Source organism: Martes martes (assembly GCF_963455335.1).
Source record: "Martes martes genome assembly, chromosome: 9".
Lineage (NCBI taxonomy): Eukaryota > Metazoa > Chordata > Mammalia > Carnivora > Mustelidae > Martes > Martes martes.
The window spans coordinates 63,923,206-63,936,808 of record NC_137896.1 but is presented as its reverse complement, the minus strand read 5'-3'; the positions used below and the strand labels follow the sequence as shown (position 1 = coordinate 63,936,808).

Below are 13,603 nucleotides of genomic sequence, written 5' to 3'. Positions count from 1 at the left end.
CACTTCCTCCAACTATATAATGGGAAATTGGTGTCCATGTGGTTGACCTAGAATTCCATATTTACCTATGAAACCATTGACATAGATTGAATGTACTAAGCCTAGCTCTGAAAAGGCTGTTATTTTATCTGATATTCTTAGCTTGCAATTCTAGTCTTCATTGGCAGTCTGTTAGGTCTTGTAGACGAAGGGATGTGAATCCTAGGAGCCTCGACTTGGACTGGAGAAGAATAGATACAATTATGTAGATATAATATAGTATCTTAAAAATGTATATGCATGTCTGTGGTTATTAAAATACTGTGAATTAGTTCTGTGAGACATAGTCAACATGAAAATAATAAAAGATATACCTAAAGGAAGACACCATAAAAGATATTTTTCTTATGCTCTAGTCAGTTCTCAGCTGCTATTTAATTTACCCCTTTGGTGTTCTTCCACAGTTAATTAAAAATTTAATCTTGGGGGGAAACTATTCTTACTGTCACTAGGATCTCTATGCTTTTAAAGATTTTATTTATTTATTTTAGGAAGAGAAAGAGAGTGGGGGGCGGTCAAAAGGGGAGGGAGGTGGGAATCTTAAGCAGATTCCTTCTTTTTTTTAAAGGTTTTATTTATTTATTTGACAGAGAGAGATCACAAGTGTGCAGAGAGGCAGGCAGAGAGAGAGAGAAGGAGAAGCAGACTCCCTGCCGAGCAGAGAGCCTGATCAAGCGGGGCTTAATCCCAGGACCCTGAGATCATGACCTGAGCTGAAGACAGAGGCTTAACCCACTGAGCCACCCAGGTCCCCTTCAGCAGGTTCCTTACGTCTGCCTGATGTGGGGCTCAATCCCAGGACTCAGATCATGACTGAGCCAAAATAAGAGTTGGACACTTACCAACTGCACCACCCGGGTGCCCCTCTCCATGCTTTTAATCTTGCAAGCAGGGAGGTTACAACTTCTAGAAGATGGATTAACTCGTGATTAATTACTCCTTGAGCTATCTAAATTCTCTATCTAGAAATTGTCCCCTCCCCCTTTTTTTCCTCTAAAGAAGTGATGAGGGCCCTCCATAGTGTGGTCATCATAGATCAAGCCCCTCCATCTGCTCTTTTGGGAGAAGCAAACCGGAAACTAAGATAGCAAAAGTTAGTACAATGGCCATGTGATATTTGCCCCAACGATGATCTGAATTTCTTTGGTTGTCCTGGCAACCAGGACCTCAGTCCCTCTTCCCTCACCATTAGTAGCATTACTGCCCCATCAAATTTTACCAGTTCTTGACTGCTATTTACCAGTACCATGATTTTGCAAGACGCTATAACCCTCTCCTTGTCTACAGTCTGTATTTTTGTTTGTGGTTTTGTTTCTGTTGAAGAACTACTTTTAAAGGGATTAGAGATTCTCTCTACAGTTAAAAAATATTTAGAACATTCAAAATATAAAAATAGATTTAAACATTAGCGTGTGATACTAGACATTGAGGGGTCCATGTTACTAGACTAGGCTTTTTTCTGGTATAAGGAGTGATTTGTCCAGACTTTTATATGCTTTGGTTCTGTGTTTAATAAACTGTCATAAAAAATTCAGATCTTGATTTTGATTAATGATCTTGCAGAAGTTCAAGGGAAGAAGTCATCTACTCTCTCTACACCAAAGCTTTCAGAAGGCCAGCGCCTAAGCAGTTTGACCTTTGGGTGCTTTTTATCGCGAGCAAGGAGTCCTCCTCAAGTAGTAAAGTCTGAGGAAATGAGCAAGATATCATCCAAAGAACCCGAGTTCACAGAGGGAAAAGACGTAGAAGGTATTTATGGACTAGAGGAATTTACTTTGACTCTTTTTTAAAAAGGAAAAATAATTTGCTAGGATTCATCCAAATATAACTTAAATTTCCTTGTGTTTTTTTTTTTTTGACAAGTTGATGTTGTATGAAAATGTTTTTAAAGAGCAATCTAGCCTTTAATTTGTATAACTAGTTATCTTGTGTGGGGTTTTTTGGGAGTCTTTGACAAGGATGCATAGAAGAGACTGATTTTCCCCTGTTGATACTTTCTCCTGCCGTAGGTAGCAGTGATATTTAAAATTAAAAAGCTCACTGTTGGGGTGCCTGGGTGGCTCAGTGGGTTAAAGCCTCTGCCTTCGGCTCAGGTCATGATCCCAGGGTCCTGGGATGGAGCCCCGCATCGGGCTCTCTGCTCAGCAGGGAGCCTGCTTCCCCCTCTCCCTCTGACTGCCTCTCTGCCTACTTGTGATCTCTCTCTGTCAATTAAATAAATAAAATTTTAAAAAAATTAAAATTAAAAAAAAAAAGCTCACTGTTATACCTATAAGGTACTTGTTTTAGCTGAGTTTCACATTAGAACTATGAACTTTCTTTTACTTAAAATATTTAAAAATTACCTGATATTAAATATGAAGTTAAATATGGCATAGCAAACTTATAAAGGAAAAGAACACCAGGGGACAATTTAGTAAGTGCTTTGATTTTCCCTTCCCCATTTTGCTTCAAAGAGGAAAATATTTGCTTTGATTTTCCCTTTTCCGTTTTGCTTCAAAGAGGAAAATATTTGCATAGATGTTTAAGTCCCGGACCTGTGTGCAGATTTCTACCCTTCTTTTATTCGTAAAGCCCCTTTAAATTTTGCTCTGTTGTGCAGGTGCTGGCTTTGCCACCTGTAGTGTGACTTTGCCCAAATATTTTAGAAAACCTTGAATGTGCATCGTCTGTGTTTTCAGCTCCCACTTCCTTCCTCCAAAGGAGAAAAACTATAGCCCTAAAAACCGGCTCTGTACTTGGTTATGAAATCCTGAAAACTACATAATGTTTTTCCAATCAGAATTCTCTTGGCTACTTGCTTTTAGGCTGTTGCCTGCAATTTTTTTTCTCTTCTGAGCAGCCATGGTAATTTTCCTTCCACTTTCAAATAGTCAGTTGAGTATAGTTTGGTATAGCCGAGGTTGGCTGGCCTGAAGCTCTTGCCCACTTGCAAATTTAACAATTTGCCTGCTATTGAATCATCAAGTTTGGGGGGCGCCTGGGTGGCTCAGTGGGTTAAAGCCTCTGCCTTCGGCTCAGGTCATGATCCCAGGGTCCTGGGATCGAGCCCTGCATCGGGCTCTCTGCTCAGTGGGGAGCCTGCTTCCCCCTCTCTCTCTCTGCCTGCCTCTCTGCCTATTTGTGATCTCTGTCAAATAAATAAATAAAATCTTTAAAAAAAATCATCAAGTTTATTTGTTCAGCCTCTAGTTCCTTGTTATGAAAGTCATGTTTATGTTTTAAAAGTTTCTCTTGTGCTCTTTATAAATTGTACAAATGTTTAGTTTGGTGTTTATGAAGCCAGTGGTTCCTTCTGTTGATTATATTCAAAACAAAAATAAGCCATGTCGAAAGACATTGTTAAAGAGCATTATTCTTGTTATAAAAACACATTTGGAGTTACGAATAAACCCAAAGTAGAGCCAGGAAGGCTTTTCTGTGTTTATGTTTCTTCATGGCTTTGCATATTCCATGTATTGAAGCTTGGGAACAAAGTTTGGTTTTTTTTTTCTTAAACCATAGCTTTATATTTATTATGTTTAAATTTTCTTATGATAATTTTAAAATTTAGTTGAAAGAGTGCCGTCCTTTGCTTTGCTTTAAAATAGAATTAGTGGTATCCTTTGGTGGCTGCTTTCTTTGATAGTCAGAGTTGCCCTGTTTCACATTTTGCTTCTTTCATTTTAAACCATTGTCAGTATCCTTTTCCCCAACGTGTTTCTTTGTAAAAAGCAGTTTAATTTCAATACTCTTCTATTGAAGTGTTAGGGCTCATATTTTATCTTAAAGCTTATAGTTTTCAAAGTTGGGTTTAAACAAGACAACTAAAAAAGGATAATGTAAATTAACTTTAGTCATATGAAAATTCCAGTTTTTACAATGTAGTTTCATAAAGCTAACTGTACAGAAAGATTACATTATCAAAGACAACATGCTGATATGACATATACTTTTCTAGAAATGGAAATTCCAGAAAAGTCAGGCGAGAACCAAATTCAAGAAAACAACCGGGGTCAGAGAACATTGCATCAAACCCCCTGTGTCCTGGAACAGAATCGGAAAACAAGAGCGAGCTTTGCAACAGATGGTGGCACATCCCAGAATTCTGGAGCCCCAGGGAGCGACTGGAGTTCTGATGAGGAAGACGGGAGCAAAGGAAGGTCCAAGTGCAGATACACGTCCACCCTTTCCAGTCACACGTCAGAGGAAGGGGTCCACTGTAGCAGAATGGGCAGCGAGGCGTACCTGACAGCATCCGATGACAGCAGTTCTATATTCGAAGAAGAGACTTTTGGCATAAAGAGACTGGAACACAAGAAGCTATATTCTTGGCAACAGGAGGCCCAGTGGAAAGCTCAGAACTGTCCTCTTCTAAAGGGAAATTCTGAATCAAATAAAAAGGAGCAGGACAGTTCGTCAGATGAACTGAATAAAAAATTTCAGTCTCAGAGACTGGATTATTCATCATCATCAAGTGAGGCCAACACCCCCAGCCCTATTTTGACCCCAGCTTTGACTCCCAAGCATCCTAACCCACTGCCTGGAAAAGGTATGCAATTAGTGCCTTCGTCAAACCTGCCGCCCCCAAAGTTACGGATTCCTAATGTGTTCAGCATAAGTGTGGCCCTAGCCAAAAGGCACTTAAGCCAACCACAGTTAAGTTCCGACAGGATGTTTGGTACCAACAGGAATGCCATAAGCATGATCCGACCGCTCAGACCTCAGGAAACAGACCTTGATCTAGTTGATGATGACAGTACAGAAATTTTAGAGAATATGGACACCAGTTGTGATTATGGATTGTTTTCCCATGACTCCCTGGAATCCCCGTGCTCCGACGACCAGGAACCCAGTGACTCGGCCAAGAAGTCCACGTGTGGCAAACCGCCCACCCCGCCCCTGCACCGCTTTCCCTCTTGGGTAAATGATATTGCTGTGTGCGACGCATGCACGCTGGGTTTTTGTGTTTTTTTTTTTAAAGATTCTATTTATTTATTTGACAGAGAGAGAGAGATCATAAGTAGGCAGAGAGGCAGGCAGAGCGAGGGGGAAGCAGGCTCCCTGCTGAGCAGAGAGCCCGATGTGGGGCTCGATCCCAGGACCCTGAGATCATGACCTTAGCAAAGGCAGAGGCTTAACCCACTGAGCCACCCAGGTGCCCCACGCTGGTTTTTAACTAACACCCATTTTCAGGTTTTACTTTACTTCTTTTCCTGTTTCTTTAACGATCCAGATTGTTCTGAAACATCTCAGTTTTCAGAATACCGTTTCCCCTGCTCTTTTCCCTCTGAGTTGTGTGTCAATGGAGAAATAAGAAAAGGTGAAGACATGAGGGAGATCAGAATATTACCTTTATTACTGAGAAAACTGATTTTAGAGAAATCAGGGCAGATGAGCTTTCCAATACTGGACTTGGAATTCTCTAGATTTATAAGCCCAGTCCCAGGTAGCCCTGGACCTCCAGAGGCTTCCTCAGGAGAGGGTCGCCTCTCCGAAGTAGCTTGCAGCCCAGAGAAAGAACAAGTGGTATTTCCTGAGCTATTACTTTTCCAGAGAAAGGAGAGAAACAGGTGCCTGTCCACTTTCTCCTTCTAAGCTTGCCAGTCATGTTAAGCCATTCCTCCTCCTTGGGAGGGAGAAATGAATGGTTGGAGAGGGATCCAGAATGTTACTGGAGTTCCCTCCCCGTGGAAGGAAACATCAAGGGTGTGGAAGAAGTGTTCCTTCTACCTGTGTGATACTTTGGGCGAATTCGGAACTAGGATACTTAACTCTTATTGGTCATCAGTTTTTGAACTTAATCATTACTTGATTAACTTTAAGAGAAATTTGACTTGACTCTTCATGAGCTTATAAATCCATTGCTTTAACCAAAAGTGTCTTCCTGTGTATCTAGAATAGATTGAAATTTCTTCCATTGAAAACACTGACCATTAAAACAATAGGCAAACCACCACTGTGTGATTCTTTATAGGAATATCTATATCACTAGATGTTAAAAGTTATTCTTATCTTTGAAACAAACTGAAATTATCTGTCTTGCAGGTTTAACTTCTCCTTCACATATTGATGTAGTTTAAATTTGGGCCTCCAGAGAAGCATTAGGGTTGCAGGATTTTGAGGGTTTGGGGATCACATTCCATTGTTATTATTTATTTAGTGACCAATGTGATTTTAAGCAAATTAAGGTAGCCGTGTTTTCCTACTGCAAATTCAGACCTTAAGATGTATCTGCTCTTCCTTACTTTCAAAAGAACATTTCTTTCTGGGGCTTCCATGAAACCGTCTGCAGTTCATTATTAAACTCTGGATAGCACACATAAGAGTAGACATTACTGGCATGTGAATCACTAGAATTTCAATTATGTTATCCTTTAGGCAGTGAGGATTTGAAATTTTTCTTTTATTATGTTGAGATTTTCAGAGATTTAGGTTAGGTTTTTCAAGTTCGTTTTATTTGGCAAACCATTTTCCTACTCTTTTGTTTTTCTCTCTTCAATTTGTCTTCTGAAGCTATTCAATCCTGAAAAAGTAGTATTGCTTTTCAAAAGCCTACTAGCAGGCTGGCCAAGTTTGAGGTTTTATTTCGGCATTTGTTAGGTATTTTCAGGTTTCAAGGAAAAGAGATGTATTCCAGTTGCCTCAATTTATGAGGGTTCATTTTAAGGATTTTTTAAGAGGTTATTTGAAGGCATAGCCCATCCTTACAGAATTGGAATATCTCTCAAAATACACTAGTCACCGTAGTGGATTCAGCGTGAGGAATCCTCACTAGTCACGTGAGGATTCAGCAGCACCTCTAATTGTCAACTCCTTAGAGACAGGTGACACCCCGTGTCCCTGGACCGGCGGTTTAGCCTGACCTCTCCCGTCTGCAGTGACTCTGCTTGTCTACTACTGCTAACTCCTCTCCTCCTCTCTGTCGTGCTTTCAGCTGCCTCTCGTCTCCTGCTTGCTCCCGTGTTTACATATCTTTCTGTTCCGTTGGCTCTGCTGCTCGTCTCTGTGTGCGTATCTCACAACCCCGTTCGCAAAGAAACCGCATCTGATTCATTCACTCAGCTGCTCTTCAAATGAAAATGTCTCAGACAGTGAGGATCCCATGCCCGTTACCTAGCAGGCCACTGGCTGGCACAGTCCTTAAAGAGGACTGCCTTACACACCTGCTATGCCCTGTCCAGGCAACCGTGTCCAGGTTAGATGCAGTAGAGAATTCAGGACATGATGATTATGTGTTAAGAACTACCTGGAATCCCTTTTCTTACAGAGGGCAGGGTAATAACCTTTCCAATACCCATTTCAGAGATTTCTCTCAAATGAGAGAAAAGAAGTAAGATAATATTATTAATTCCATTGCCATTCTCAAATTCATTTTTTATTTGGCCTCCGTTTTTCCTTCTACTTCACTGAAGTGTACACTGAAAAAAGGAGATGATAGCACTTAATGCTACTCTGTGATTTCTGACTTCCAGATTTTTCTCCTTTCTTTCACCATATTCTGGAAGAGTAGGATATTAAAGGTATTATTTATGTGTAGTCAATGATTGTGAATGGTTTCTAACCTCACATTACAGCCATTCAAGGCCTTATGCTTTTTTTTTTCTCTTTAATCCTGTCTAGAATGGTAGGATACTAAAGGTGGTGTTTATGAGCAGTCAGGGATTATAAGTTTTCTCTTACTTTTTTTCCTATGTCTTCAAAAGAACTTAAAATGCCAAGCAAAAACTAGGGAGCAAAGATAAATAATGGAATGACTAATGGATGGAAAATGTCTGCAGTGCTGTCCACGGTGGAATATTTGAGTTGGCACTGATGATAGTTTTATAATAATGCTCCGCTCTGGTGTATATTAAATGAAGAACATGTGTATTGAAAGTAATCATTTCTTTGCTTTAAACATCCAGTTTAAATCTCTCTTTCACATTAGGAGAGCAGAATTTATGCTGTAGCCAAATCAGGTATTCGAATGTCTGAAGCCTTCAATATGGAGAATGTTAATAAAAGTAAGTGACTTTGCATGCGTAGAAACAGAAAGTGGAATGCTGGTGACTAGGGGCTGGGTGGAGGTGGGGAGGGGATGTCATTGTTTAATGGGTGTAGAGTTTCAGATTTGCAAGATAAAAGAGTTCTGGAGACCTGATTCATAACAGTGTGCATATAATTAGCACTAACTGAACTGCACACTTAGAAATGGTTAAAGTGATAAATTTTATTGTATTACTGTCGATGTATTTCTTTGATTTTGTTATTAATTGGTTTATATAGTTGGCTGCTCCCATGTTAGGGGCATAGATATTTAAGATTGTTAGATCTTCTTGTTGGACAGACCCTTTGAGTATGATATAGTGTCCTTCCTCATCTCTTATTATAGTCTTTGGCTTAAAATCTAATTGATCTGATATAAGGATTGCCACCCCAGCTTTCTTCTGATGTCCATTAGCATGGTACATTGTTTTCCACCCCCTCACTTTAAATCTGGAGGTGTCTTCGGGTCTAAAATGAGTTTCTTGTAGGCAGCATATGGATGGGTTTTGTTTTTTTATCCATTCTGATACCCTGTGTCTTTTGATTGGGGCATTTAGCCCATTAACATTCAGGGTAACTATTGAGAGATATGAATTTAGTGCCATTGTATTGCCTGTAAGATGATTGTTACTGTATATTGTTTCTGTTTCTTTCTGATCTACTACTTTTAGGGTCTCTCTTTGCTTAGAGGACCCCTTTCAATATTTCCTGTAGAGCTGGTTTGGTGTTTGCAAATTCTTTCAGCTTTTGTTTGTCCTGGAAGCTCTTTATCTCTCCTTCTATTTTCAATGATAGCCTAGCCGGATATAGTATTCTTGGCTGCATGTTTTTCTCGTTTAGTGCTCTGAATATGTCATGCCAGTTCTTTCTGGCCTGCCAGGTCTCTGTGGATAGGTCCGCTGCCAATCTAATGTTTTTACCCTTGTATGTTACAGACTTCTTTTCCCGGGCTGCTTTCAGGATTTTCTCTTTGTCGCTAAGACTTGTAAATTTTACTATCAGGTGACGAGGTGTGGACCTATTTTTATTGATTTTGAGGGGCGTTCTTAGCATCTCCTGGATTTTGATGTTTGTTCCCTTTGCCATATTAGGGAAATTCTCTCCAATAATTGTCTCCAATATACCTTCTGCTCCCCTCTCTCTTTCTTCTTCTTCTGGAATCCCAATTATTCTAATGTTGTGTCGTCTTATGGTGTCACTTATCTCTCGTATCCTCTCCTCGTGTTCCAGTAGTTGTTTGTCTCTCTTTTGCTCAGCTTCTTTATTCTCTGTCATTTGGTCTTCTATGTCATAAAGTGATAAATTTTATGTTATGTGTTTCTTACTACAGTAAAACTTGTTTCAAAAAATAAGTTATGTTGTATTGCCATTTTACTAGCCAACAACTTCCTAAACATCTAAGCTCATTGGAGTAGATAGAATTATGCAAAACTTTTAGAAAATGATTTCTGAGGTTGCCAATTTACATTTAAAGTTGAAATTCACTGTTACCCAATATAGGCAGGCGCACAACCATCTATGTTCAACTCTTTTTGTTTTTACCTAAAAGGGATAAAGCAAAGAAGCTGTGGAGTTTCAGCTGTTTAAAACTGCAAAAATATCAGTCTCTATGTCCTTTTTTTTCAGAGTTTAAAACACAACCCTTCTTTCTTTCTTCAAAAAATTTTTGAAGAAGCAGATGCGTTCCCATTATACGAAGTAAAACCAAACAACCGTGGAATAAAAAGAGATAAAAAACAACCTGGAATAAAAAGAGAAATTTTCCAACGGTTCCTTCTCCTAGCCCCCTCCCTATCCAACACTAAACCAAATCTTAGAGGCAACCATTGATGTTCTATCTCTTCAAAATGATCTTCTGTTCTTACCATTGGGGAAATTATATTTTAGGCTTTCAGCATGAGGTTCACCTGATAAAGTCTTAAGCATGCTGGTGTTTTAACATCTTATCACTATTAGGATTATGAGGAATCGGAGAATATCTTCATAGGATAGTGGTCACTGAATTAGCAGGTGCTTATGCTATTTCTGCTCAGCCGAGCTGAGATGCCTGCCGAAGAAATAAAAGCTATGATCCTTACTCTCAACGAACGTACAGTCTAGTTGGGGAAGTAGCACATGTGAGGCAATAATGAGCCATGGACGAGAGTGCATCTTTCTTATGGCAGACCATAGAACAGTCATGCGTGTTCATCCAACTTCTCTTTAACTGGAAATTTTGCTAGCTCACATCCATAAGAAATAGACCTATGTGCTAGAGAGAAGGTGTTGTTGTTGTTGTTTTAAATCACTTTGTTTCCTGTTTCAGATTCTGTTGCTCTGCTGTCCTATACCACATCAGGACTCTATACCTCTCTAATATACAAGAATATGACAACCCCAGTGTATACAACTTTGAAGGGGGTAAGTCATTACTGTTACTGCTGAACATGTGGCTCTCTTCATGGTGGACCGGGGAAACTGTTTATTCAAGCTCCAGATTCCATTCTTGACATTTTACTCTGACTTTCCATTTACAGGGAGTTGTAGACTTTCATACTAATATATCATAAAAAGAGCAGAAATGGAAAGATCTAGAGAAGATATTTACTCTTCTCAGAGTTTTAGATGTCTGGGCCCATTTTTATTATACCCCATGTGCTTTTCCACGCACCACCCCCCTCCATGGTGGTTAATTGTTGAAAGGAAATATCGCTATTAATGATGTAGCGAAGATTCCTAATTTGGAAAGATTTTTCTGTCACTGCCAGGGTTCCCTTCCCTTGCTTGAAGTACTTAATTAAAATAAGCATTGTTAAGTATTAACAGCATTACGTTTTCAGGGATTTTTTTATATTTGACAAATGCCTTCCTAATGAGAATTTGGGATTTAACAACATGACTTCGATAATGCCGGAATATATTCTTGTATTAAAAAAAAAAAATCTTATTCCATGTCTTCTGCTAAAACATTTCGTATCTAAAAAGAGAGGTGGCTTTAGAGATGGACACATCTAGGCTGTCGTCCTTTTCTTTAGAAGGCAACGCAAATAAGCAGCAGCCCGTTCCTGGATGACTCCTCTGGGTCAGAGGAAGAAGATAGCTCCAGATCCAGCTCCCGGACTTCAGAGTCAGACACGCGCAATCGGAGTGGACCAGGCAGCCCCAGGGCCATGAAACGAGGTGAGGGAGAGTCTTGGGCATATGAGACAACTCCATGTAATTCAGGATATTTAATAGGAATTTTACCTCCATAATAGGACTTTTTAAAACAATCAAAGTACTTGCCTTTACCCGAAGTGAGAAGAGAATTAGCCGGGACTAAGATGCTTATATTTTAGTCCTAATTCTCTTCTTGATTCTTTCTGTGATTCCATCCAAGCCACATGATCTTTTTATTTTAACCTTATCTCTAAGAGAGCAATCAATTTATTATGGGAATAGAGTGCAATAACTGGCCAGAACAAGGTTTCTCTTTTATAGTTAGTGTGTGGCATTTTGGATAATGGATGGGATGGACTTATTTCAGCTCAATTTGTTATGCTAAGTGGCAGAAAATATACCTAAAAACTTGGTGGTTAATGTGATACCAGGATGGAAACGAAAACTTAACTTTGGGCATGTCTAAGAGTTTTAGTGGATTTTGAAGAAGTTTTTGGTATAGGTAGAGGTGACAGAGAGACATAATCACACTAAATGACACCTGTATTTTATGAAAGCCTTAAATGCAGTGTGCTCTGTTGGTTTTCAAACCATGTTCCATGGAACTCCTAGGTAATTCTCAACCCCTCAACTTCTGGAGCTGCTCAACTTTGATAGGCTTAGTATTTTGGGCTTCCACCAGCCTCTTTACTCCTACCTTGACCCCCAAAAGCCAGTATCAGGTTACATCACACTATTGCTCAAAATACTGCAAAGACGGGGAGCCTGGGTGGCTCAGTGGTTTAAGCCTCTGCCTTCAGCTCAGGTCATGATCTCAGGGTCTTGGGATCGAGCCCCGCATCGGGCTCTCTGCTCAGCAGGAGCCTGCTTCCCCCTCTCTCTGTCTGCCTCTCTGCCTAGCTCTGATTTCTCTCTGTCAAATAAATAAAATTAAAAAAAAAAAACAGACCTATAAAAAATACTGCAAAGACTCATAACGGTTATAAGGTGTTATGTGACCCTTATGTCTTTGATCTCATATCCTTTCTCCTTCCTTGCTCAGCTCAAGCCACACCGACCCTCTTGCTGCGCCTGAAATGTGCCAGCATGCTTTGATTTCAGGACCTTCACACTGATTGTTTCCTCTATCTGGTATTCTTCCCCCCAAATGACTATCAGGCTAACTCTGGCACCTGCTGCAGTGCTTTGCTCAGACACTGCCTTCTCAGTGAGATCCACCCTGAGCATACCATTCAAATTGCAGCCCCTTGCTCTTCTCCAACTACTTTTAATTCCCTCTAGTCTGCTCTATGTTATATCTTTTCCTAGCACGTACTGCCAATTTTTTGTCTGTTTCTATTCTGTCTCTGACTAGAATCTATGTCCAATGAAGGCAGAAATTTTTCTGTTTTGTTGTCTGCTCTGTCCCTAGCACCTAGGGGAGTGCCTAGCACACTGGCCCTGGGCTGGCCGCCTGAGATTTGCACTCCACCATTGTTCCTGCCTCGCTGTTTGACTTTGAACAAATGTTTTGATTTAATCTCTGGACCTTAGTCTCCTTAGAGAATGAAGGCATTAATCAAGATGATCTCTGAGGTCCCTTATAAATCTAAATTTCTATTGTTCTATGAAAAATAAAGATATTATTATTGTCATGACTGTTACTTGTCTTAGTCAAATAAACAATAATAATGATATAGTGACATCCTAACAAGTCCCTTAAATGTTAATAAACACTTTAAAAAATTGTCAGATACTGCAATGAATAATGATGGAAGTCCTTGATTTTATTACATTGAGAATCTCCAATTGTAGGGACCCTCCAAATGTGGCTTGCAACCTGCAAGTCATTTTCTAAAAAAAGACAAGTGAATTATTGTGAAAATATTTCCTTGAATTTTACTTTGTAACTGCTGGCAAATGAAATAGTTTGTTTATATCTTTAAGTCTTATTGCTTTTCTTTTACAAAAAGATTTTAAAAATTTTTATAAACTGGTAATATTCAACTTATATGAAAAATACTACTGATGCTGATACTGATACTAATACTTCTTTTGGATGTGAATTACTTTAAAAGTGATTACAGGGGCACCTGGGTGGCTCAGTGGGTTAAAGCCTCTGCCTTCGGCTTGGGTCATGGTCCCAGGGTCCTGGGATCAAGCGCCACATCAGGCTCTCTGCTCAGCAGGGAGCCTGCTTCCTCCTCTCTCTCTGCCTGCCTCTCTGCCTACTTGTGGTCTCTATCTGTCAAATAAATAAATAAAATATTTTTTAAAAAGTGATTACAAAATCTAAGTGGTTTAAAATGTAATTGTAGGGGTGCCTGGTTGTCAGTTAGTTAAGCATTTGCCTTGAGCTCAGGTCGTGATCCTGGGGTCCTGGGATTGAGCCCCACATAGGCTCCCTGCTTGGAGGGGAGCCTGATTCTCCCTCTCCCGC

The 13,603-nt window shown here is 39.8% G+C and overlaps 1 protein-coding gene across 2 annotated transcripts in view; it reads left to right on the top strand.

Moving 5' to 3' along the window:
• The window catches only part of PLEKHH2 (pleckstrin homology, MyTH4 and FERM domain containing H2), a 109,140-nt gene that overhangs the window by 43,047 nt on the left and 52,490 nt on the right, over positions 1-13,603 (top strand). For both annotated transcript variants that reach the window (XM_080813200.1, XM_080813201.1), the window contains exons 7-11: positions 1,603-1,788; positions 3,980-4,941; positions 7,949-8,024; positions 10,352-10,446; positions 11,061-11,205. In XM_080813200.1, coding sequence (XP_080669326.1) covers positions 1,603-1,788; positions 3,980-4,941; positions 7,949-8,024; positions 10,352-10,446; positions 11,061-11,205 — 1,464 coding nt within the window. The remainder of the gene's footprint in view (positions 1-1,602; positions 1,789-3,979; positions 4,942-7,948; positions 8,025-10,351; positions 10,447-11,060; positions 11,206-13,603) is intronic.